General features: G+C 41.1%; 1 protein-coding gene across 1 annotated transcript; it reads right to left on the reverse strand.

The window, feature by feature from the left end:
* Window positions 1–230: 230 nt before the first annotated feature.
* Window positions 231–26,331, reverse strand: LOC132782032 (mismatch repair endonuclease PMS2). Its single transcript, XM_067460540.1, has 15 exons — window positions 26,133–26,331; window positions 24,096–24,235; window positions 22,810–22,896; window positions 21,859–21,961; window positions 21,471–21,654; window positions 19,600–19,767; window positions 18,084–18,181; window positions 15,976–16,075; window positions 13,779–13,863; window positions 12,539–12,691; window positions 10,147–10,975; window positions 9,152–9,319; window positions 8,363–8,463; window positions 4,463–4,632; window positions 231–1,071 (listed from the first exon to the last, which is right to left on the reverse strand). The coding sequence occupies exons 1-15, from the start codon at window positions 26,147–26,149 to the stop codon at window positions 928–930; spliced, it is 2,547 nt and encodes an 848-aa protein (XP_067316641.1). The 5' UTR covers window positions 26,150–26,331; the 3' UTR covers window positions 231–927.
* Window positions 26,332–27,367: the final 1,036 nt, after the last annotated feature.

The raw sequence follows: 27,367 nt of genomic DNA on the forward strand, positions 1-27,367 counted from the left end.
TTATATGTATAGACAATATATTATATTACATTATATTATTGGTGCTGGGGGGAGGGGTCCCCAACTGATGACATATGCATCTTGCAGGCCTTCTGAGGTCTGTCGTAGAATACCCATTGGCCTGTAGAGCCCAGTTTAGCCTGTACAGAGCCCAGTACAGTTTTCATCTTTTGAGTCGCTCCATAGTTCAAAGTAATGCAGCCATAGGAATAAAATGAAGACAAGTCATGAAGAATTAAAAACAATTTAATGAATACTGGAATAGGTGTGTGTGTGTGTGTATTCTAGTATAAAACATGAGGTCAATCAAGTTGTGATAATGGATAAGCAATTCCTTGTATGCGCAGAGGTAAACACTATTGCTTCTCTGTCTAAGCCAGGCCTGGGTCAACTTGGGCCCTCCAAGTGTTTTGGACTTCAACTCCCACAATTCCTAACAGCCTCAGGCCCCTTCTTTTTCCCCTTCAGCCGCTTAAAGCGGCTGAAGGGGAAAAAGAAGCGGCCTGAGGCTGTTAGGAATTGTGGGAGTTGAAGTCCAAAACACCTGGAGGGCCCAAGTTGACCCAGGCCTGATCTAGACCCATAATCTTTTCCTGCCCTCCCCACCGCTAAATCGAATATAATCACCCCTTAACTACCCTGTTCTCACTAATGGAGCAAGCAAAAAGCAACCTTTACTGTGGATGCCACTTCAATCCATTGCACATAATAAAAAGGGGACAGCAAAATCACATTTTCCCCAAAAGTATAAACAGAACCAAGGAAAACGACTTTGCATCTTTGCTGCCGACATGATACCATCTTGAGCCATCGCTTAGTCAGAATTACGAGTTTCATGATCAACCAGGATTCCAAAAAAACATTCAGAATGGCTTTCGGAATAAAGAAAATGGCTATGTTTCAAAACGAAACGGAGAAAGCTTGTTGTTATTCTTGCGAAATCAAGTCCAAATTGGCGATATGCCTGATTGTAGGCCTTCCATGGGGGCAGTTCCAAGGATGCTCAATCTCACCCATATGGACGATCAATTTCTTCATTTCCTTTGCATTAAGTGCTGTTCCAACCATTACCTGGGGAAGGAAAAGCAGTGAGGACAAGGGCCCAGGAATTCTTTGATCTATGATGTGATACTATATGTACATTTATTTACTCTTAAAAGGAATGCCCTTTGATCCGGGACCTTGTTCTCCGGTCTCCTTCTCTATACAAGACTTAATTCTTGAACACAGAATACAAAATTGTCAGAGGAAAGGCTTCCCGTTCATTGGAACAGTGTTTGGACTTCCAAACATTTTGGACTTCAGCTCCCACAATTCCCGACTCTTGGTCAAGGCAGCAAAGGCTTCTGGGAGTTGAAATGCAAAGAGAACTGGGCATCAAACATAGGAATAGGCTCTATAAATGACTCTGGGCATTTGACTAAACTGTTAATACAATTTAGAAAGTATCCATTCTATTCCTAATGAACATATCCTATTAACTCAAATCTAATGCTCATCTTTTTAGGCTAAATGACATCACCCAAATTAAGTTGCATATTAGTTTCTCTTTTCATACAAGGCCGCGGGTGGCACAAGGGGTTAAAACCCTTGTCCTGCTGATCTGCTGGCCTGAAGGTCGGCAGTTCTACTCCGCGAGATAGGGTGAGCTCCCGCTGTTAGCCCTAGCTCCTGCCAACCTTGCAGTTCAAAAACATGAAGATGTGAGTAGATCAATAGGTACTGCTTTAGCGGGAGAAGGCAAAAAAGACGCTCCATGCAGTAATCCCAGCCCACACAACCAGGAGGTGTCTATGGAAAACACAGGCTCCTCAGTTTGGAAATGGAGAAGAGCACCTCTCCCAGAGATAAGCATCACCTCCAGAGCCGGAAATGAAAGGAGAAGCCTTTGCCTTTGTCTGTGTATTTATGTCTTGTTGTATTTCATTGTAACAAGGCATGGAATGTTTGACTGTGTCTGTTTATAGGCTGCAATCCACTCTGAATCTCCTCGGGGAAAAGGGAGGAATATAAATTATTATTATTATTATTATTATTATTATTATTATTATCACCTTAGTGCTAAGCCAAAGCAAAAGGGGAAGCTGCTTCAGAAGCGCCTACTGAAGGGATATCATCTCTGATTTAATAGTCATGGTTCAATGCTATGCAATCCTGGGATTCATCATTTCATGAGGCATCAGCATCCTTCGGCAGAGAAGCCTCAATACCCCCAGGACTCCACAGCATTGAGCCAAGTCAATTAAAGTGAATTAATTCTACAGCATGGATACATCCTGGGCTTTAGCACAGTGGGTTAAAACCGCCAGCTGCAGAAAATCTTGCCAATTGAAAGGTCGACAGTTCAAGCTTGGGTTGAGGTGAGCTCCCAACTGTCAGCCAAGCTCCTGCTCACCTAGCAGTTCAAAAACAGTAATGTGAGTAGATAAATAGGTACTGCTTTGGCGGGGAGGTAATAATAGGTACCCATGCTGACATGCTGACAATTCAATTGGGAGAGCATCTGAAAACAAAAAAGCTCCTTGGCATGGAACATGGAGAGACAGCTGGAGTCGAGCAAAATCTCCAGATGCCGGAGATGGAAAAAGATGGGAAGCCTTTACCTCTGTTTATGTACTGTCTTTGTTAATTGTATAATGACAGTGAATGTTTACCGTATATGTGTACTGTAATCTGCCCTGAGTCCCCTTGGAGAGATATGGTGGAATATAAATGAAGTATATTATTATTATTATTATTATTATTATTATTATTATTATCCTAAGGTTTTATATTCAACTAGCTGTACCCGCCACGCGTTGCTGTGGCCAACCTTACCTCCCTCTTTGTCTCCTTTCTTTGGGAGGAGATATAGTGCATGCACACACACGCGCATACACATATGGGTGTGGATAATATGGCAATGTCTATGTTGAAAGGAAGTTGTGAAGAATACCTACATGGATGTTAATTTTACTATATTTCCTCAACTCTCCCCTCAAATACACAGTCACGCGGGAAATAAGTGGCTCTGGTGGAGTGCATGTCTTGAGGGGTTATTGTGGGGATGATCTTGCATGTGCATTAATTCCACTATATTTTCACAACTCCACACACCCGTATGCGGCCACTGTTGCTCTGCCAACATGTGTATGTTGCCAAGTTGTAAAAGATAGATAGATAGAATGATTTTCAATTCATACAGCAGTTCAAAAACATGCAAATGTGAGTAGAGCAATAGATACCACTCTGGCAGGAAGGTAAGGGCGCTCCATGCAGTCATGCCAGTGGCCACATGACTTTGGAGGTGTCTATGGAAAACGCCGTCTCTCTCCCCCCCCCACCTCTCTCTCTCTACCTCTCTTTCTCTACCTCTCTCTCTCTCTCTGTACCTCTCTCTCTCTACCTCTACCTCTCTCTCTACCTCTCCCTCTCTCTCTCTACCCCCCCGGGCTGTGGAAGGCGCGCTCTCCCCTCTTTCCCATGCTTCTTTCTTTCCTCCCTTCTTCCTTTCTCTCTTTCCTCCGTTGCCACAGCATGCAAGGAGGAAGGTGAAGGGGAAGGGGTCGTGGCGCCATGGAGATCGCCTGGGAAGTTCAAGGGGAAGGAGCAAGGGAGAGAAGGAAAGAGGCAGGAGGAGGAGGAATGAGGAGAGGAAGCTGCCTGAAGGGAGAAAGGAGGAGGGCTTGCAAGCCTTGCAGGGAGTTTCCTTCCCCCCTCTCTCACTCACACACAACCGTCAGGAAGAAATGCCTCTTTTGCGCCTGCTTGCCTCACCTTTAAAAGAAAAAAGCAAAGAGCAAGGGGAAGGCGAAGTTGTGTGTATGTGTGTGGCCATGTGTGCGGGATAGGCTCCCGAGTATGCTGCCGTGAGGGAGGAAGCTCGCACGCACTTGGCTCTCAATGCTGTAACGGTAGCTCTTCCCTTGTGTGGATTTTTGGGGTGTCTGCTGTTTCTTTGGGGGTTTTTTTGAGTGGAGGACAGGGCGCGCGCGCGCGTGTGTGTGCCGCGCGGGGTGTGTGTGTGTGAGGGGCCATGTGTGTGCGCGCGCGCCGGGGAGTTTGCACCAGTGCGCATGCTCAGTTGTTCTGCCGTTTTTTGTGGTTGTTGTTGTGCGGTTTTGTTTTCTGAGTGGATTAGTTTGTACCTAGTGGGTTGTTCTTGGGGCATGGCAATTTTGGTAGAGTTTTGTGGAGGGGTTTTAGAGTTTTGTTTCCTCGTTGGACGCCAGGAGGAAATTTATAGATATAGATTGCTAGAAGCTTTGATGTTCTAATAGTTTTGTTTTGAAAGAAGGAATCACAAGCAGGCAGCAACAGTAATGCACACCTTTTGGGGCCAAATTACAATGAGCGCACTTTCTGCCGCTGTGTATTACATTCGGCAGCAATTTTTTTTTGGTTTTGAAAATTTGGGTATGGCTTAGATTCAATGATTCATTAGACTCAAGCAAATACCGTCTAAAGCTAATGCAATACTTACAGACTTTCGACAAGCTCTAGAAGCAAACATCTGCCTGACTCTGGAAGGCCTGCACATCACTCCTGGGCTGTCACTCAACATGAAGATCAACTCCTCTATATCTTGGGGACCAAATGTCCAGTTTTTGCTCATTGGCAGAGAAATGAGTTTTGCTCTTTGGGTTACAGGAGCTGAAAGGGTTCATGACAATTTGAAAATTCATGTTACATTTACCAACATACATGTTAACTTTTGACATTTCTATTAAATACAATATTTCCTACTTGCAATCTAAATCCTGAAGGTATTCATACCTAGCTCTTTAGCAAAAGGTACCCAAACTAACATGGTGAGTACAAAGTTGTGTGTTATGGGTATGATGCTCAGGCTTAACACAGCGGGTTAAATCCCTAAGTTACAGAAAATCCTGCCAATTCAAGCCCAGCACCTGTCGTCATCCCCAGCTCCCTGCCCACCTAGCAGATTGAAAACAGAAATGTGAGTACATAAATAGGAACCACTTTTAAGTGGCGATTTGATCAGGAAGACGTCATGGATGACAAAGCTCCTTGGTACGGAAAGTGGAGTGACAGTATCTTCCTCTCCCATGTCCAGAGTCAAGCCTCCAGATGCCGGAAATGGAAAATATCTGAAAAGCCTAAAACTCTGTTTATGTATTATCTGTCCTTGTTAATTGTATAATGGCACTGAATGTTTGAAGGATAAATGTTCTGTAATCCGCCCTAAGTCCCCTCAGGGAGATAGAGCAAAATATAAATAAAGTATATTATTTTTATCAAGAGGACTGTTTTGAATTTCAAATATATTTTTTAAATCATTTCATTTTTACTTTGGTTTCATGGTTCTTGGTAATTCTGTTATTTAATTAAATCTCTTAATTAATTAATTCTGTTATTTAAATCTGTTATTTAATTAAATCTGTTAAAACTACTGTGCAAAATGATCTATCAAGAGCACAGCACCAGCATTTATATCAGATTGTCCTAACAGTCTAAGACAGTGGTTCTCAACCTCTGGGTCCCCAGATGTTTTGGCCTTCAACTCCCAAAAATCCTAACAACTGGTAAACTAACTGGGATTTCTGGGAGTTGTAGGCCAAAACACCTGGGGACCCACAGGTTGAGAACCACTGCTTTAGACTATGGACTGCTGATTATGAGAAAGATGCCCTGTATTATCTGCACAGAGAAACTACTTCAAATTCTATCTGTAACTGGATTGATAATCAATATACCTGCATACTGAATACATGAAGTTTGTGAATAAACCAACTATGTTACTTTTAAAGAAGTCTGCTTATCTCTTGAGAGCATGATTTAAATCAATATGTTTTAAGGAAGAGTAGACGTTTTTCTTCTGAAACTCTTCTATCCCCCCCCCTAACAGTTCAAAGAGATATCTAGGTAGCGCACTACTGAGCTGCTGAGCTTGTTGCCTGAAAGTTCACAAGTTTCAAATCCGGGGAGCGGCATGAGCTTCCGCTGTCAGCCCCAGCTTCTGCCAACCTAGCAGTTCGAAAACATGCAAATGTGAGTAGATCAATAGGTACCGCTCTGGTGGGACGGTAACGGTGCTCCATGTAGTCATGCCGGCCACATGACCTTGGAGGTGTCTACGGACAACGCCGGCTCTTCGGCTTGGAAATGGAGATGAGCACCACACCCCAGAGTCGGACTCGACTGGACTTACTGTCATGGGAAAACCTTTACCTTGACCTTATTATCAGTTTAACAGCTGAGAAACCTAATTGCCTTGCATGAATACTAGTGGATATTTGCCATTAGGGAGAAGGCTGACTCAAGCAAGTTTTTAACTCTTCTCAGGGAGATTTCTGATTTTCCCAAAAAGGTTATGGCAGAGGTTCTCAACCTGCGAGTCCCCAAATGTTTTGGCCTTCAACTCCCAGAAATCCTAACAGCTGGTAAACTGGCTGGGATTTCTGGGAGTTGTAGGGCAAAACACCTGGGGACCCACAGGTTGAGAACCACTGGTTTGAGAAGAATTTTGTTCATGAAGTCGGTACAAACAGGGAGCAAAAAGGGTTTCACTTCCTCTTCTGTAGAACCGCATTGCCCAAAATAGATGTTTCACTGCCCAACCCCTCCTGAGATGAACCAAGTCTTTTCATCAAGCGTTTGCATATCTCTTTGAAGTACAAGTTAGAAGTGAAAGGAGAGAGAAAGGAGAGAGAGAAAAGTAGAAGGAAGTGCAATTCTTGTAGCACATAAAGTTGTTCTCAAGGTCAGGTGTTACTCATCAGCAAAGGATTCACTCCTTCATGCTGTGTTTCCTCCATACACCTAATAATATAACTAATGGACAAACAACGTGTAATGCTTGCATTATGCCTTACCTGAATGCTGGCTACTTTTCTAATTCTAGCCTTTACAGATTCGAATGTATTAATTGCCCTCCAATTTTATTAAAAAGTTAACAGAAGGGCAAAAAAAAGTCATATAGTTCCTTTCTCAAAAGTTGCTTTCTCAGGGCCCTTCCACACAGCCATGTAACTCAGAATATCAAGGCAGAAAATCCCACAATATCTGCCATATATCCCAGTTCAAAGCACATAAAGTGGGATATTATTCAACTGTGTGGAAGCAGCCTCCGAAAATGACTAGCAGACAAGCGACCAAAGCCCCATTTAGCTCAGGAAATACAGACAATTCACTACAGGAGAGATGATGAGAATTGACAAGACTTGAATAATTCAGAAATCAACAGAAAACCTGCCATTTTGGAGCATATAAAAATTGAGTCCACAGCAGACAAGATCACTCTGCTGGCTGTTGTATTGGATCACACATCAGACACTTCCCGAATGTCTAAGTCTGTGTGATGTATCGGCAAATGATGCGTGTAGATCCCAGTAAGGTGGCCTTCTGCAGCTGGCAGATGGTAATTTTGTCAGCGCCGATTGTGTTTAAGTGCAGGCCAAGGTCTTTAGGCACTGCACCCAGTGTGCTAATCACCACTGGGTTCACCTTGACTGGCTATTATTATTATTATTATTATTATTATTATTATTATTATTAGCATCCCTTGATTTTGGTATCTGTGAGGGATTTTGAACAAAAGCCTAGTGGGATATCTAGGGACAACTATACTGCTATTTACAGTGCGTAGCAATTCTACTTGAAAGTTTCAAAATTAAAGCTTTTATAAGGCAAGACACCTGGCTTATTGTCCATGTCATCCCTAGAGCTTGCTAGTCCTCTTGCCTCATTAACTTTAATGGGTTTGATAAAGTTTTTCTGTGTGTTGCCTTGACATAATATCCCACACTGAGGAAGCTAGGCTTGACTTTTCCCCTTGAAATCATCCTCTGAAAGACTTTCCAGTTCCATTAGGCTTGTCTGAATACATCTGTAGGAAGAGAGATTATGGCTCTTTCGATGCTGCCATATAATCCAGTTTATCAAAGCAGAAAATCCACATTATCTGCTTTGAAATGGATTATGTGAGTCTACACTGCCATATAATCCAGTTCAACGCAGATAATCTGGATTTTATCATTACATGTAGTCTGCCCATTGTTACTGTGCTTGTGTATATTGTGATTTTTATATTGTTATGTATTCATATGTTTTATGTAACTATGATGTTATTCTTTATTGTTTGTGTTTTCGGTTGTGTTTTGGTTTTTCTTTATTGTAATTGTCATTTGGGCTTGGCCTCATGTAAGCTGCTCCGAGTCCCCATCGGGGAGATGGTGGAAGGGTATAAAGATTATTATTATTATTATTATTATTATTATTATTATTATTATTATATGGCAGTATAGAAGAGGCAGATGGGCAAAAGGTCTCAGATACTGGAACATTGAATCACAACGTGACTCATACTCTACTTGCATTAAAGTAAATCAATAAATGGTACGAATTTTAGAGTGGAACTCACCATCTTCATCGATGACAAAATCAAATCCATTTTTTCTGAAGATTTCCATGTTTTCTATCAAGATACTTTCATTTACAGCAGTTAAATTCAGATTCTGAGGCCTGGAAAAGTCCAAGAGACCAAACAGTGCAGACACTTAGTGAGACAAGACTACTGCTATTGTCTATATTTGTTCTGGGAGGAATTCATCTGATTTGTTTGATTTTTATATATCTACTAACTTGGATATGAGTTAGTCCCCCAACCCCCTCCAGTATGTTCGGTTGCCAACCAATTCCTCTCTGTTTGCTGTGCACCATAGGAAAGGGTTAAGGGAGAGTCGGGGGGGGGGGGAGAGAGAGAGAGAGAGAGAGATGCAAATTCCACACCAATGGAGAGAGAAAGGAACACTGGGATGCCTGGGGCAAAGGAAACACATAAAATCTAGGATGAAATTGTCTCCGTTTGAAAGCCTTCACTTCGGTAGTGGGCAGTATGCGGTTTGTGAAGGACACTGACAGGACTCTTGTACATGTTCATGGCGCTCACTATAACCTGCCAAGTCAGTGGAGGGAGGGCCTTCGGTGTCTGTGAAAGTGGACACCCTGGCCGCATACATTTAATGTGTTTCCTTTACCCCAGGCATCCCAGTGTTCCTTTCTTTCTCCATTGGTGTGGAATTTGCATGGCGCACACATTTTCACTTTTATAATGTGTACAGATATATCAGAGGCTATGTAAAAATTGCTCAAGTGGAAAGGGATCATGAGTGGGAAAAGTGTAAGAAGCCCTGTTCTCTAACACACTTACGAGATGAGTCTCTGTCCCTGCAGAACCGTGTGCTCTTGCAATTGCTCAAAATTGTATTTCTCATCAGAAGCATGTTGATCAATGATGAAGAGGTCGGAGTTCAGCTTGGCTACGATAAATCCCAAATTGAACTGGCCAATGATTTCCATTTTAGCAAACATCTCTTTACTGTATACAAAGAGAAAAAAAACAAAAAAAACAGAGGTTACACGATTTATAATGCAACTTCTGCGGTTCTAGAAGAATGTTAATGAAAAAAGCATGAATCATAACAATCTTCCCTGTTACCCCGAAAATAAGACAGCCCAAGGAACTGTATTAAGGGGTTACAGCATTAGGAAGGTTGAGAACTACTGCTCTACAGCATTCTGTTTCTACTGAAAAGCATACCATTTCTAAAATGGAGTCTGAGTCCTGAACAGTCCCAGTTCTGATCACAAGGTCTGCAGTCCCTCCCACAACAAAGAGTTAAAGAAAACTGGATACCAATACACAAATATACAATACAGTAAGCATTGTCAAAGGCTTTCATCGCTGGAATCACTGGGTTGTTGTAGGTTTTTCGGGCTATATGTCCATGTTCTAGAAGCATTCCCTCCTGATGTTTCACCTGCATCTATGGCAAGCATCCTCAGAGGTTGAGACCTCACAACCTCTGAGGATGCTTGCCATAGATGTAGGCGAAATGTCAGGAGAGAATGCTTCTAGAACATGGCCATATAGCCCGAAAAACCTACAACAACCCAATACAATAATCATTTATAGACGTAACAAATAAATAATGAAGGCTTGAAGAAGATTGCTATTTCCAACACTATGATGCTATGATTCTGTTTTGAGCTGAACTATATAATAATAATAATAATAATAATAATAATAATATATGGCAGTGAAGACCCATATAATCCAGTTCAGTGCACTTAAACTGCATTCTACAACTGCATTCGATGGTAGTGTAGATGGTGCCAGAGAAACGAAAAGGCAAAAACAAATACCTTATCTCTTTTCTCAATTCATCCTCCGCTGTTTTATTTTCCCCTGGATTAATTTTGGCCCTAAATTTTCTGTAATGCAGGACTTCAGCTTTCTTCTCCTGCTGCACACTGAGTTTTTTTACTCTGTCCCTTAAGACGCTCAGAGAAAACTCCAGCGGCACCGTCCTCCTCGTCATTTCCACTGGGATGTCACATTGGGAAAGCAGCTCAGACATGTGAATGTCTTTTGTTTCCAAGGGAGACGGGCTGATCTTCAAGCGCTTCACTTTAGGGGAATATCTGGGGATTTGTTGGGGCGACCCACTCCTATCCCTTTGGTCCGTGCCACATTCTGTTCTTGAGATAGGCCCATTCTTTTCAAGGTCTTCTCTCTGAGCGCCTTCTTCATGAAGGCGGGATTCTTCACCAAAAGAACGTGCTGTGCTTTCACCCCCAATTTCTAGAGACCTTGAACCCATCTCTGATCCTGCCAAAGCACTATCAGCACCAGAATATGGACTATCTGCCAGTTTTTTGACTTTTACATCAATGATGTCAGGCCGGCTTAAATCCACGACGTTTCCACTCCTGTCCACTTTCTCAGAGCCAATTTCCTTATCTGGTAAATTCAAAACACTAAAAAACGTTGGGAGTTTTCGTTGTCCGTGAGAAGGGCACGGCAGATTGGAATTTTCAGTGGCTTTTTTCACAGCGTAAAGGGAAAACGTTTCCCTAAGTCTGGCAGCCGTCACGGCGATTTTTGCATTTCCACTCTGATTCTGAGACAAGGAATCCCGTGTTTCCAAGGGAGGCGATTCCGCGTCATTTCGAAAAGTAGTTTTAAAGTTCCCTAAGAAAGCGTAAGGAGAATGAGCAGTTTTAAGTAGTGATGAAAATTCCAAGTTTTAGCAACATAACAACTCTAATAACGCATACTCTCGTTACAGAAAGAACAAACAGAAGTCAGAAAACTGCCATAGACTGTGGCAATCCAGAGCTTGAGCGGCTGAGGAGGAAAATGAAGGGGCCTGAGGCTGTTAGGAATCGTGGGAGTTAAAGTCCAAAACACCTGGAGGAAGGGCCCAAGTTTGCCCATGCCTGCGTTAAACCAACCCCTTATGAGATAGAGAAGTATACATAAACAGTAATACTCAAATGCATGGGGATACAAGGGAGCCTCTGGTGGCGCAGTGGGTTAAACCGCTGAGCTGCTGAACTTGCTGACCGAAAGGTCACAGGTTCAAATCCAGGGAGTGGGGTGAGCTCTCACAGATAGCCTTAGCTTATTTGCTTGTTTGTTTATTTATTTAGTTGTTTACAGTATTTCTATTTCGCCCTTCTCACCCCGCAGGGGACACAGGATGGATTACAATGTACATATACATGGCAAACATTCAATGCCATAGACACACAGAGGCCATTTAATATTCCAGCTTCATGAGGGTATTCTGGCCAGGAGGGGAGCTGTTGCATCACCATCCATTTGAGACACCAATGGATTACTTCCTCATTCTTTGCATGCTTGCTGGAGATTTTTATGGTGTCGTAAATTAGTAAAATTAGCCTCCCTGCATATTTCCTACTTGACAGTCGCAACTGTCTTTCGGGCTAAAATTGGTCGATAGCGAGCTACACAATGGTCAGAAGCTCACTCCGACCCAGGCTGGCTTTGAACTCATGACCTTTCAGTCAGTAGTGATTTAATGCAGTTGACTCCCAGCCAGCTGCACCACAGTCCCAGTGCCAATCTAGTAGTTCGAAAATATGCAAATGCGAGTAGATCTGGCGGGAAGGTAACGGCGCTCCATGTTGCCATGCCAGCCCATGACTTTGGAGGTGTCTATGGACAACAACGGCTCTTCGGCTTAGAAATGGAGGTGAGCACAAACCCTCAAGAGTTGGACATAACTGGACTTAATGTCAGGGGAAAACCTTACCTTACCTATGGGAATACAACATATCTCATGTAAATCTTGCATTTATATTTTTTAAATGTATGATTTCTTGCTTATTTCACATAGACTCATTACATTCGGGCGAAACACCTACAGACTGCAGATGATACACTCCTGTGTACAACACACAGTTTGGGAAGCTCTGGTCTAGAACATTATTTATTTATTTATTTATTTATTTCAGACATTTGTATCCCGTCCTATCTCAACCTCCACAGAGGGACTCAGGGTGGCTAACAACCGGCACACCATGGTGCCCACAACCAAAAGCATAAATATACAATTTAAATTTAAAAAAATATAAAAACAGTATAAAAACATTCAAACAGTCAAATAGTTGCTGATTTAAATCATCGTCCTAAAACATCCTACACTTGGGCCACCAACCAGTTAGCAAAATACTTTGAAAAGCCTCAGCATTCACAGGAAGGTTGGTAAATGGCTTCTGTCATTCTTACCTTCAACATCTATCAACTTCTGATTGAGGACCATTTTGTTCACATCACTGCCAAACATTCCCATCAATGACGTTTTCAGAATGGCCAGCAACAGCTTTTCCTCTTGCAGAAGTATTTGCCTTTTGTCAGGTGTGACATTGATGTCAACAGAGTCTAAATAAATCAAATGGTTTAAAAAAAATCAATGTCATAGAATGTCTACATATCGGTTGTTCTAAAAATCATCTTTAAGGGTTTTGTGTGTGTGTGTGTGTGTCAGGAGTGACTTGAGAAACTTCAAGTCATTTCTGGTGTGAGAGAATTGGCTGTATGCAAAGACATTGCCCTTGGGAATTCCCAGATGTTTTGATGTTTTATCATCCTTGTGGGAGGCTTCTCTCATGTCCCGCATGGGAAGCTGGAGCTGACAGAGGGAGCTCATCCACGCTCTCCCCAGGGTTCAGCCCAAAGCTTTGTAATATTCTTCCCAGGGGAGAGAGAGAGATACTTCCATCAAAACATTTTGAAATTACATTCACATGAAGCAGGGGTTTTGCTTACTCTCTATCTACCCCTATCTATCTAGGCTCAGTGGATGTTTAATCTCTATGTCATGTCAGGAAAGTCTGGTTTCTATTAGGGTTGTGAAATTAGTGTGTGAAATTAGTTCCTACTGTTTCTACCATTTCTTTGGTGTCTTTCATTTTTTTGGAAGCACAAAACAGGAAGCCCCCTCCCCACACAAAAATCTGCTTGGCACGAAAGCCTGCACGCCCCGCCACACATGCACTTTTGGAGAGTGTGGCGTGGCATGTGTGATGGGGCTAGCAGGCCCGGAGCATACCTGCAGCCGAGCTCCAGGCCTGCCTACCTGCACTCCCTGCCACGTACACACTCTCTTTCCAAGGCAAGGGGGCAAGCTCGAATGCACACGAACGCAGGCTTTCATGTCAAGCATATTTTTGTGTGGGGAGGGGGCTTACCATTTTGTGCTTCCAAAGAAACGGAAGACACGAAAGAAATGATAGAAACGGTAGGAACGAATTTCACAAACATAATAACTCCCCAGGGGGACTTGGGGCAGTTTACATGAGGCCACGCCCAGCAATACAGTAAAAACAATCCAGGTTTACTCTGGGTTGTTGCGAGTTTTCTGGGCGAATCTGAGGTCGTGTTCGGATGCCAAAAACATATTTAGACAAATCAGACTTAAATTTCCCCCCATGAAACTCAGTTTTGTATAGAAATACAATTGACTCACCTGAGTCTGCACAGATGTTAAGAACTACAAACGGATACTGATGTCTGTTGTACATGTGATACACTTCATTCACAAGTTTGGAAACCTGTCCAAGAACAAAAATGCTATCACACAAAGATATTTGTACTCGTTATAATTATGGCTGTATTTAAAATAATCTTAATTTTTTTTATTTATTTATTTATTTATTTCAAACATTTATATTCCACTCTTCTCACCCTGAAGGGTACTCAGGGCAAAGGACAACATATAAAGAGCAAAAATTCAATGCTGGGACATAAATAAACAATAGATATACATAAACACTAAAACCAATTCTCTCCACTTTAAAACAATTGTTTAAAACCATCTCAGATCAGCCATACTGGATCCTATTGCTGCCTTATTTATTTATTTATTATTTATTTGATGCATTTATTAACCGCCATTCTCAGCCCTTTAGGGCGACTCATGGCGGTGTACAACACATATAAAAAGGCAATTTACAAAGAGGCAATTACAACAACATATTAACAATACAACAATTACAAAATTACACTAAAAATCCGCTTCGTCTCATAGTGGAATCATAACCAATCTCATATTCCTTGTTCCTTTCCAGTCGTCTTTACCACATTTTTATAGCACTTTACCACATTTTTATAGCACTTTACCACATTTTTACTGCACTGTCCCAAAGTCTTGATCTCACAGCCAAGTTTTCACCATCTTTCTGAAGCACAGGAGGGAAGAGGCTGATCTGATCTTCCCAGAAATGGAGTTCCAAAGCCGAGGGGCAATCACTGAGAAGGCCCTCTCTCTCGTCCCCGCCAATTGCGCCTGTGTCAGTGGCTGGACCAAAAGCAGGCCTCCCTGGAAAATCTTAATCTCCACGGTGGTTCATAGAGGGAGATGCGTTCAGACAGGTAAACTGGTAAAAAGTGCTGGTTTTGGCCTATAAACTCAATTTAGGACTTTATAGGCTAAAGCCGGCACTTTTATGCAGATGGCAGAATGCAAACTATGGGCTCAATGCTGGAGGAAAAAGTAAAACAACATGCCATTAAAGAGAACTTTAATGAGCGAATGCAGGGTGTGCTGTGTTTTATGTGATTTTTAAATGTTTTATTGGTTTAACTATGTATGCCGGACACATGACTTTGGAGGTGTCTATGGACAACGCCGGCTCTTCAGCTGAGAAATGGAGATGAGCACCAACCCCAGAGCTGGACTCTACCAAACTTAATGTCAAGGCGAAACCTTTACCTTTACTATGTATTTTTTTAAATAAGGCCTGTGTTCAATTTTGGTTTAAGTATTGGATGATTTTTAGTGTTAGTCACTTTTAGCCCCTTTGAGAGAGAAGAAGTGGGTACATAATAATAATAATAATAATAATAATAATAATAATAATAATAACAACAACTATTTATTTATTTACTACATTTATATGCCGCACTTCTCACCCCAAAGAGGACTCAGAGTGATAATAATAATCAGCCAAAATTGAAAAGCTAAAATTGAAAAGTCAATCACAGATCCCAAGTGTAGACTGCAAGGAAGTAGATGAAACAATAGATCACATCCTCAGCTGCTGCAAGAAGATCACGCAAACAGACTATAAGCAGAGGCATAACACCATTGCTCAGATGATCCATTGGAACTTGTGCCACAAATACCATCTGCCTGAGACAAAGAACTGGTGAAAAAGTTACAGAAAATGAACACGTCAAGCTACTCTGGGACTTCTGAATTCAGACAGATAAGAGTTTTGGAGCACAATACTCCTGACCTCACAATCGTGTTAAAAAACAGAGTGTGGATCATCGATGTCACAATCCCAGGTGACAGCAGGATTGCAGAGAAACAACTGAAAAAGTTGACACAATACAAGGATTTAAAGATCGAACTGCAAAGACTCTGGCACAAGCCAGTCAAGGTGGTCCCAGTGGTGATCGGCACACTGGGTGCACTGCCTAAAGACCTTGGCCTACACTTAAACACAATTGGCACTGACAACATTACATCTGCCAGCTGCAGTAGGCCAGCTTACTGGGATCTGCACGCATTATACGCCGATACATCACATAGTCCTAGACACTTGGGAAGTGTCCAGTGTGTGATCCAATACAATAACCAGCATAGTGATCTTGTTTGCTGTGTCCCAATCTTGTTGTGTTTCTAATAATAATAACAATAACAATAATAATAATACCACCTTTGTTGGATCACATGGCCGCTGATTAATAAAGAAGAACTGCCGGTCTGTGGTGCTCCTCCCAATGCCATGATCACAACGGGAGACAAACCCTGTGATGCTGTTCAAAGTTCAAAACATAAAGAAGAAAATCAGAAGAAAAGGAGGAAAAGCTATGGCAAGAATAATAATAAAAAGAATACTTCTTGGCCAAAGCATTCAGATTCCAAGATCTAAATTAATCAAGGTTTTTGACACATAGACCGTGGAGTATATGGGGATGTAGAACATTAGACCCTTTCTAGTGTATAGAAAGCTTAATAATAATAATAATAATAATAATAATAATAATAATACACTTTATTTATAACCCGCCACCATCTCCCCAAAGGGAGATGGCTTACATGAGGCCAAGCCCTAAATAATACAACATAATAAACACACAATAAGTAGAAAACTGAGAAATATTCTGGTATGATTTTACATAGGACAGTAAAGACAAATATCACTTAAGTAAAATAAACATTAAATATTATATAACCAGAAAAATAAAATAAGATGTAAACACTAAATTAATCTGGGAATCTGTTATTGAAACACTTCCAATAAAGTGTTTAAAACCAGTATTAAAAAAAGATTAGGACTAAGTATGTTCCAGTCTACTTGAAATACACGAAGCTCATTCCAGAAGTATGTTTAAGAACTGGTATGCAATGTGGAAACTGGGCAGTGGTTCCCAACCTTTTTTTTTTACCAGGGACCCCTCTCCATAGTACCAAAAGGATTACGAATCAGTTTTGGGTCAACTTTAGATTCGGTTTGGTTATTTGGGGTGCTGATTCAGAAAATTGCATTGGATAGACCACATCAGCTCTAGTTTCTGATACAGAACATATGCCACCCAGTAGTCGCCATCTGCTTGCCCACAGGAAACCATATTTAATAATCTAGAGCTGATGTAGTAGTAGTAAACTTTCGTGGGTAGTCAGCCTCTTCGCTCCCAACATCCCCATTGCCATAGTACTATAAGAGAGTTTCGCGAGACCAGTCGCTCTCATTGCCGCGTAGTTTTGAGGCAACCGTCTAGTAACGGTGAGGCTGCAGACCATATGTTCGTTCTTGCAGACCACTGGTGGTGCATGGACCACAGGTTAGGAACCATTGCTCTAAGGAAACAGGCATTCTCAGACACTTATACATAAAGTTTTTAAAAATCTATATATTTCTTAATGTCATCACTATAATGATTTTGTTTATTGGAAAGTTTATTTTATTTTATTTTACTTATTTTTCTTTCATGTCATTTTGATAATGTTGTTGTTGTATGCTGTATCTGCTTTGATTTTATTGCTGTATTATGTTGTCCGGGCTTGGCCCCATGTAAGCCGCTCAGAGTCCCCATTAGGGAGTTGGTGGCGGGGTAGAAATAAAGATGATGATGATGATAATTCTTATTATTATGCAATATATTATATGTATTTAGAAAGATGATTATTTCCTCATGTGACTTACATCGGGATACGCTTCATGTACGGACATCAAAAAATTAAATTATGTCCATAAAGTTCACAGCATAAACTGCCACAATGAATCCAGAAAAAATTCCTATAATATTCATTCTTTTGATGCCAATGCTCTGGAGCCCCCGGTGGCGCAGTGGGTTAAACCCCTGTGCCGACAGGACTGAAGACCAATAGGACTGAAGACTTCAGGACTGAAGACCAATAGGTCGCCGGTTCAAATCCGGGGAGAGGCAGATGAGCTCCCTCTATCAACTCCAGCTCCTCATGCAGAGACATGAGAGAAGCCTCCCACAAGGATAATAAAAACATCAAATCATTTGGGCGTTCCCTGGACAACGTCCTTGCAGACAGCCAATTCTCTCACACCAGAAGCAACTTGCAGTTTCTCAAGTCGCTCCTGACACGAAAAAAAAAATGACAATGCCCTTAAAATGCAGGGAATTAACCCTGAAAACTGAATCCTCCAATCATCTTTCCGCAGAAATATTTTAGCAGAACAGAAATGGCCAGTGTGCCACATCCAGGTATTTCACCCTGTGTACTTTTCACTTAACTCTCATTGCTGTCCTCCAGGCTAAAAGGCAGAACATACAATCTTCTACTTACGTATAAAGCCTAGTGGGAATATCAGCAGGATTCAGACCATATTCCTCACAGATATCATCACTAGGAGGCAGCTGAACAAACGGGATCAGGCTTTGCACCTACACATGCAAAGATTAGACTTTATTTATTCCTTTTATCCATTCAATGTATACCTTTCTGCCATGCTGAATCACACTACTATTTGTTCTGAACTCCTGTCTTTTCTTTCTGTATCATATCCCCCTTTGTCTGTAGTGCATTCAATGCTAAATTTTGGAAAACCAGGGTAACAAAAGACATTCTAAATCTATCTCTGAATAACAAACATAACCAATGGAATATGCATAGATGTATACAATTTTACATCATAATCCATCGAGGGGTGCACCGTAAGTAAAAGAAATTAATTAAAAAAGCACAAGATCCAGACAAATGTCCATCTGAACATGAGGAATAACTTCCTGACTGTGAGAGCCGTTCAGCAGTGGAACTCTCTGCCCGGAGCATGGTGGAGGCTCCTTCTTTGGAAGCTTTTAAACAGAGGCTGGATGGCCATCTGTCAGGGGTGATTTGAATGCAATATTCCTGCTTCTTGGCAGAATGGGGTTGGACTGGATGGCCCATGAGTTCTCTTCCAACTCTTTGATTCTATGATTCTATGAAATAGTATTCAGAACACAGTTCTTCACAAAGGACACACATGTCTGGAGACATACTGCAAGAGTATATCTCTTTGCTGCTGTGATGAGACTCATGCTTCCTTTTCCTTGATACAGGATAGTTTGCAGAAATGCAAACGGGACTTCCAGACAGGAAACAATCAGGGCCAGTTAACACCTCCCAACAAATGATCCCCCAAGCAGGAAGCAGCCAGGCTTTGAAGCTGTAAGGCCATTCAATGCTTATCAAGGCACCCAATTGTAACATTCACACTTGCCTCAAACAGACAAGAGTTCTTTCTCCCAACCTGGATATTATTCCACAGATATATAAACCACACTTTCCTAGTTTCCAACAGATCTCACAACCTCTGAGGTTGGCTGCCATACATGTGGGAGAAATGTCAGAAGAGAGTGCTTCTGGGACATGGACATACAGCCCAGAAAACTCACAGCAACCCTGTGATTCCAGCCATGTAAGCCTTCAACAACACATTTCTATTATGTTTTTGAAAAATAGCTAATGGCAGTAAAGCAAACTAAATTCATGCAAAATTCTTAAATTCATGCAAAGCAATCTTCCTCATATTGAATTTGGTTTACATTTATGGCTATAGGTTTCTAAAACTGAAAATCTGAGATGCCACGAAGATTCAGATCCATTCTTGAGATTTGTTTTTCCAGCAATGTTTTTTTTTTCCAAAGAGAGAAAACTAAGTTCCCAAAAATTATTCCAATCCAGACATTAATGCCTATGTTTAATTAAATTCTAATTAAACATAAGCATTAATGTCTGGATTGGAATAATTAAACATGGTAATGCAGAGGCAATTTTCAACCCGTCATGACCTCTCGAAAAGTAACAATAGTGATAATACCTGCTTTTGCCCAAATATTGCTCCAATGTTTTCTTTTACTTTAGAGTTCCCATTAGTGCATACAACAGGTTGCTTCTTCCCTTGACCAACCTGGTTGGTGCAAGTAATTCGAACTCCTGTTGAAATGATGCAATAGGCTTGCAATACCTGAACCATTTTTGCATATTCCTGGGGAAAATAAGCACAAAAGCATTGTTGTTTAAGGACTGCATCATGACAATCAAAAATACTATGCAACCAGGAATTACACAACTGTAAGACCTTTTTACCCTATTGTGCAAGAAGAGGTGCTCCATATCTCAATAAGTAATGGTTTCTTCCCAGCTGCACAGTGATTTTACACACTGCCAGTGTCAAACAGGATTGCAGTCACTTGAATTACTTTACCTCTTATATCAGGCCTGGGCAAACTTGGGCCCTCCAGGTGTTTTGGACTTCATTTCCCACAATTCCTAACAGCTTTAGGCCCTTTCATTTTCCCCCTCAGCTGCTTAAGCGGCACCTGGAGGGCCCAAATTTGTCCATGCCTGTATTATATGGTCTTGCTGGTGATGTAATAGATTTTATTTATTTGTTTGTTTGTTTACACAATTTCTACACTGTCCTTCTCACCCCTGAGGGGGGACTCAGGGCGGCTAACACAGGCAACAATTCAATGCCACAATATCAATTCAACAATGTAAAATCAAATACATAGCAAATTAAAACAGTAACATTAATTAAAATCACATACTCATATAATAACATAGTCGCCTAATCACAAAGTCACATAGCCATTTCCCATTGTCATAAGAGTCCTATGGTCCGGGTTCAGTGTCTAAAGTGTTGCTGTGCCCACTAGCCAAAGTCCTGGCTCCAAAACCACGACTTTAGTTTTTTTCCTGAAAGTAAGGAGGGAGGACACCGATCTAATCTTGCTGGGGAGAGAATTCCACAAGCGGGGGGCCACCACTGAGAAGGCCCTGTCCCTCGTCCCCACCAGACGCGTTTGTGACACTGGTGGGACTAAGAGCAGGGCCACCCCAGATCTTAAATTACAAGGTGGAACATAGAGAGTTATACGTTCGTATAAGTAAGCTGGGCCAAAGCCATATAGGATTTTATAGGCCAAGACCAGCACTTTAACATAATAATAAAGATCAACTTCTAAGGCAGGCTTCTACACAGCTAAATTTTAATAGGATTCCTTTCGGGGAGGCCCTCCTCTCATTCCCACCACTGTCACAAGCATGGTTGGTGGGGACGAGAGAGAGAGCCTTCTCAATGGTGGCCCCCGCCTCTGGAATGCCCTTCCTAGAGAAATAAGACAGTCCCATCCCTCCCCTCCTTTTGTAAGAGCTTGAAGACCTGGTGGTTTAAACAAGCCTTTGAGAATGACTAGTTCTAGTTCAGCCCCAGATACTGTTGAATATGGCCATATCTTTTTCTATCACTTATCCAGGTCACTTCCTCCTATTAGGCCCCGGAAATGGACAACCATAGACTACACCTATTATTGTTGTTGCCTGCTATAGCATTGCACCTAATTTCCTGGGCCCTCTAGAAATTGCACTAGCCTCAGCCCGGCCTTTTTAAATTGCCTTGAACAGGCAGGATTATTTTAAATATATATGTGCTAGTGTGATTTTTATGCTTATATTGGCTTGTTAATTTTATGTTTATGTTGTTTACTCCGTATGTATATTGATGATGTTACTTAGAAACCGCTCCGAGTCCCTTGGGGAGATAGAGCGGTATATAAATAAAGTTTTGTTGTTGTTAACTAGAGATGGCATCATGTCTCAATGCTAGAACAGAGGCAAAATGTTATGCTAAATGCCGGTGCCTAATTCGGCTGCCTGAGAAGGCAGCTGCAATTCAACTAGCCTTACCTTCTTTATGTTGCGCTGAAATTCTTTATGCCGCACTGGCAATGTATGGAACAACTGCTGCACACTGACCGTTGTCCCTTGTTGACGGGGATAAGGGACCTTCAGGGTGATTTTCCCGCTGTGATCAAACACCAGGCGTGTTCCAACCTTTGCGGACATGTGACAGGTGAAAATGGAAACATCGCTGGAAGGAGGATAGGCATTTTCGTTACCAGTAAATAAAAACTAAGAAAAAAAGTTAAATACAGGTGTACAACACTGAGTTCTAAAACTCTGCTTTTCTTGTCCTTTTAACATGGCTTTCCATTCTCCTCCAGTAGTTCTAATAAAGGCAGAAGGTTTACAAATACTTTATCTATTGGTTTGCCTTTCTAGAGAAGCATCTTACCTTAAAGCACATAGAGAACTCAGCGCTTCACCTCGAAAGCCAAACGTTTCGACATTTATAAGGTCAGAGAAATCTTGTATCTTGGATGTATGATGTTTTAAAGCTAGAAGTTAAAACCAGAAATAGGGAATGTGTTTAGATTGCAGTTACCACGTTGCTGTAAGTTTTCTGGGCTGTATGGCCATGTTCCAGAGGCATTATCTCCTGATGTTTCACCCACATCTATGGTAGGCATCCTCAGAGGTTGTGAGGTCTGTTGGAAACTAAGCATGTGAGGTTTATATATCTGTGGAATAATGTCCAGGGTGGGAGAAAGAAGTCTTGTCTGCTTGAGGCAAGTGTGATTGTTGCAACTGGCCACTTTGATATAGCAAGCAACAATAATAATAATAGGTGGCCTGAATGGCCTTCCAGTTTCAAAGCCTGGCTGGTTGCTGCTGGCTACCATTATCCCACAGCACTGGATTTACTGCCTCTGGTTAATAGGAATTCCAGTCCTGTAACATCTGGCAGACCATCTATTCCTCCCTCCCGTTTTAATGGTTTTATGGAATCCCTCTCTTTAGATTTAGAATAATTATGCATTACAGTAGAGTCTTGGTATCCACTGGGGTTTGGATCTAGGACCACCCATGGATAGTAAAATCCATAGATGCGTGAGCTCTTTTATATTCAATGGCTTAATAAAATGGCAAAATCAAGGTTTGCTTTCAGGAATTTTAAACATTATTTTCAAGCTGTGAATGGTTGAATTCGTGGATACAGAGGGCTAACTGTACTTTCCAAAAACGTGGCAATGCAGCCTTCCTTCTGCTCATTCTAATAATAATAATAATAATAATAATAATAATAATAATTCTTTATTTATATCCTGCTTTTCTCCTTCATGGGACCCAAAGCAGCTGGAAAAATAAACTGATCTGCAGACCGAAGACATTAAACACAACTTACTTAAGCCAGCAAAGTTTTCCTCTTCGACACCACAACCGTTATCAGAAACTTCAATGAGGTCTGCTCCATAATCTTTCAGCTTTACTTCTACAAAATATAAAGATTATTTGTTAATCAAAGCATTTCAATTTTTAAAAAATTACAAGGCATCTGTAAATATACCTCTGCTGTTGACAATCTGATGGCAGTTAAAAGCTTTTATAAGTTCAGCTGAACTTTTAGAAAAATATCTCGGGGGCAGCATTTTATTGGGGGGCAATACTCTTATATTTCTCCCTCCTTGCAGCCTTGTAGGTGTAGTTTGTCAGATATGAGACCATAGCTCCCAACTAGAATAGTCAGCAATGAAGAACAATGGGAACCATGGTTCAACAATATCTAACAGCCACATAATAACAACCCTTGCTTTGGAATAGGGATAGTGTGGTCTTTGAGGCTCCTTCCACGCAGCTGAATAAAATCCCACATTATCTGCTTTGAACTGGGATATATGGCAGTGTGGACTCAGAGAACCCAGTTAAAAGCAGATGATGTGGGTTATTCTGCCTTGATATTCTGGGTTGCTTGACTGTGTGGAAGGGCCCTGAGATGCTGTTAAAACTTCAAGTCGCAGAAGCCCTCAACACCATAGACAAGAGCTAAAAATACTGGGAGTCACAGTCCAAAAACTACTTTTATCATGTATGTATACTGCAGTAGACTCTCAGGGCCACCACTGACACTTGAGCTTCAAGCTTTAGCACTGCATCCAGGAGGACCTCCAGACCGGACTTGTGTCTTCAGAGGGAGTGTAACCCCCATCGAACACAGGTTGCCACCCTATAACATAATCGGCCTCATGACTGACCAGGAGGACCTCTGTCTTGTCTGGATTAAGCCTCAGCTTGTTGGCCCTTATCCAGTCCACCTGCATAGGTCAACAGCAAGCTAGACTATTAATGGTCGGGAGCTTACTCTGACCCGGGCTGGCTTTGAACTCATGACCTCTTGGTCACTAACTAGCTGTGCCACAGCCCTGTCCTACACACACACACACACACACACATAAGGGTGGGTCAAAAAGTTTTGTCTTCTGTGTAATAAAAACATATAACAGCAAAAGTTGTACATACCATGGGGACTGGCAAATACCAGGTAAGTATACTTTTTGGTTATTGAGATCTTTAAACGTAGAGCTAATACTATGCTATACCGTACCACACATTTTGTGTTCAACAGTGAAATACAGTCCTGATAAGCAACACTGCCTCTTAAAGCAAATATCTCAAAACAATCCGCAAACTTACCCACAGTCGTAGCACCAGCGTCTATGCTATTTTCCACCAGCTCTTTCACCGCTGTACATAGATTCAGCACTACTTGTCCGGAGCAAATCTGGTGAACCGATCTACGGTCTATTGGCTTGATGGCTTTAGCAGACTCTGTCCTTTAAGCAAAGGCATGAACAGAGTTACGTTTCCAAGGTCAACAAGACACAGAAGTAACAGGGTGTATTTAAGAAGGAGTTAGAACTTTATCCAAGAAAACATGGTACGAGAGTTGGCAGACATGCAACTCCCTCCTTCCCGTGTTATCTATTCCACTGCATTCTCAAAAGCTTGCTCAAAGACTTGGGTCTTTGAGCAAGCTTTTGCGAATGCAGCGGAAAAATAACACGGAACTGGATAACGTTTTTAACAGGATGACACCAATGACTATATGCTTTAACAGTTTTTATTTATGTTTTATATTGTAATGTTGATTGTTTTTAATGGCACTTTTATGAATGCCTGACATCGAATTGTGCCAATCTGTAACCCACCTTGAGTCGCCGTATGGCTGAGAAAGGCGGGCTATAAATATTGCAAATAAATAAAAAAATAAACTTTTTATGCAGCTGGCTTCTGTTAAAATCTTGCCGAAAGTGAACGATTTGCATTCATCTTATTCAAGCAGAAGAAACAAAAAATATCTAAATAGATAACTGCCCAGAACCTATCAATCATAGATCATCTGTAATTGGGCAAAATAAAAAGTATCCAATATATACAATATACTATTGATATAAATAATGTAATGTTCATTTGTGGGATTGACATAACTCAAAAAACACTGGACGAATTGCCGCCAAATTTGGCCACAAGACACCTATTAAACCCAAGGAGTGACCATCACTCAAAACATTTTGATTTGGGAGTTGTAGTTGCTGGGATTTATAGATAATGTACAATCAAAGAGCATTCTGAACTCCACCAATGATGGTATTAAACCAAACGTGGCACACTTAATGTGTGATATCGTATTATACTGTGTTTGTATGTGTTGGCATTGAATTGTTGATGGTGTAAGCCACTCTGAGTCCCCCCTCAGATGTTGAGAAGGACGGGGTAAAAATGTTTGAAATAAATCTATATAAATAAAAATGTAATGTTCGTTTGTGGGATTGACACAACTAAAAAACCACTGGACAAATTGACACCAAATTTGGACACAAGACACCTAAGAAACCCAAGGAGTAACCATCACACAAAAAATTGATTTTGTCATTTGGGAGTTGTAGCTACTGGGATTTATAGTTAATCTACAATCAAAGAGCATTCTGAACTCCACCAGTGATGGAATTGAACCAAACGTGGCATACAGGACTCCCATGACCAACAGAAAACACTAGAAGGGTTTGGTGAGCATTGACCTTGAGTTTGGGAGTTGTAGTTCACCTACATCCAGAGAGGACTGTAGACTCAAACAATAATGGATCAGGACCAAACTTGGCATGAATATCCCATATGCCCAAATATGAACACAGATGGAGTTTGGGGGAAATAGACCTTGAAAACTGGAAGTAGCAGTTACTGGGATTTATAGTTCACCTACAATCAAAGAGCATTCTGAACCCCACCAACGACAGAATTGGGGCAAACCTCCCACACAGAACCCCCATGACCAACAGAAAATACTTAAGGCCATCCAGTCCAACTCCCTTCACAAGGGCAAGAAAACGTAATCAAAACTTTCCTGACAAAGAGCCATCCAGCCATAGATATAGATAGATATATATGATTCACACACACAGATAAAGTATCATAGATAAAGAAGGACAATGATATGTTGCATGTTCCAGAGTAGGCAAACCAGACAATCTCCACATCAACACTGACAAAGAAAGAGCAAGAAATAGTGTTTACCCACAAGCAGAAAGACATTACATATATTAGCAACCAACACTTTCTCATTACTTTATTTTCCAGATCAACAGACTGGGCCACAGCAACGCCTGCCAGGGGATGGCTAGCATATAAATTATAGATGCAGACATACAATACACACAACCACAATAACATTACCTTGGAGCAATCTCCATGATGTTGTTGGCTGTGACCAAGGGCTACAAGAAAGGGATTTCTGCCTTTTTCCCCACTTTGAAAAAAGATTTGAAAATAAATATGCAAATTCTATGCAAATGAGCAACACTCATGCCATCTCTGCCCATCTCTGGAACTGTCTGTCCCTTCTACAGTTCATTCTGCGACCTCCCAGTCTTCCCCCAGCAGCCCCGCCCACAGCCTTTACGTCACTCCTTTCCTCCAATCATCTTTGAAAGCTCCGGAACGTTGCTCTTCCATTGGCTGGTATGGCCCACCAATGAAATAAGAGCATGGAGTGAAGCTTCTATATAGATCCTATAGGAGTAAAAAAAAAAGAAAACCAGAAAGGGCGGGAAATAGATACTTTTACTTCCGGTTTGTTGTATAGCTAAACTTGTCAAGGAAATAGGGGAAAATATAGCTGCTTAAGAACTATACCATGATGTATTGATTGCTTTAATCTATATTTAAATTAAATATACTACATATGCTTAATTATGTATTAATCTATATTTAAATTAAATATACCAAATATGATTTATGTAATGCTTTTGATACGAAATAAAATAAATGTATACTTATGTGTCATTTGTTTTTTAACTGATGGCATATATTGTGTTTTGATGTTTTTGTTCACTGCCTTGATCCAGGAAGAAAGGCAGGTAAGAAATAAAAATATTATACAAAAATGTGTCATTTTACTTTGCAGCTAAACTTGCAAACTGGCTCTTTTCGTGACAATTTGGTCAGACCTTGTTAAGGATATTATTGAACTGTGAATATAGTTCTACTCATCAATATTGATCATCTTCAATAAATATATGAATTATAGGGATTGCTATTTGTAATGAAATGGTATAAAATATAATGAAATTATTAATAAAAATATTGATCTTCTTCCTAGCATTTGCTCCGCGAATTCGCAGGGTCCACTTTGCTTCTTGTTCTCCACTTGTTCCTATCGGTTGCATCTCTCATTGTGAGTCTTGCTTCAGTCATGCTGCGCATCAAACGATTGAGCCAACACGTTTTAGCTTTGCCACGTGGCCTGGCACCTGCAACTTCCATATTCAGTGCGGTTTTAGCCACGGAACCGTCATCACTTCGTTCCACATGTCCAAACCATCTCAGACGGGATTCCTTCATCTTCAATATTACAATAGTATCAGTCTATTATTAATATTAACATATAAGTAAAGGTAAAGGTTTACCCT

Source organism: Anolis sagrei, chromosome X (assembly GCF_037176765.1).
Source record: "Anolis sagrei isolate rAnoSag1 chromosome X, rAnoSag1.mat, whole genome shotgun sequence".
Taxonomy (NCBI): Eukaryota; Metazoa; Chordata; class Lepidosauria; order Squamata; family Dactyloidae; genus Anolis; species Anolis sagrei.

What these genes read in the sequence shown, in the direction of transcription:
- LOC132782032 (XM_067460540.1), bottom strand. An exon ending in AGTTCTCTATGTGCTTTAAG is followed by an intron (nt 21,655 to 21,858) that starts GTAAGATGCTTC and finishes TCCTCCTTCCAG; the next exon opens with CGATGTTTCCATTTTCACCT. An exon ending in TAACATCTGTGCAGACTCAG is followed by an intron (nt 12,692 to 13,778) that starts GTGAGTCAATTG and finishes TGATTTATTTAG; the next exon opens with ACTCTGTTGACATCAATGTC.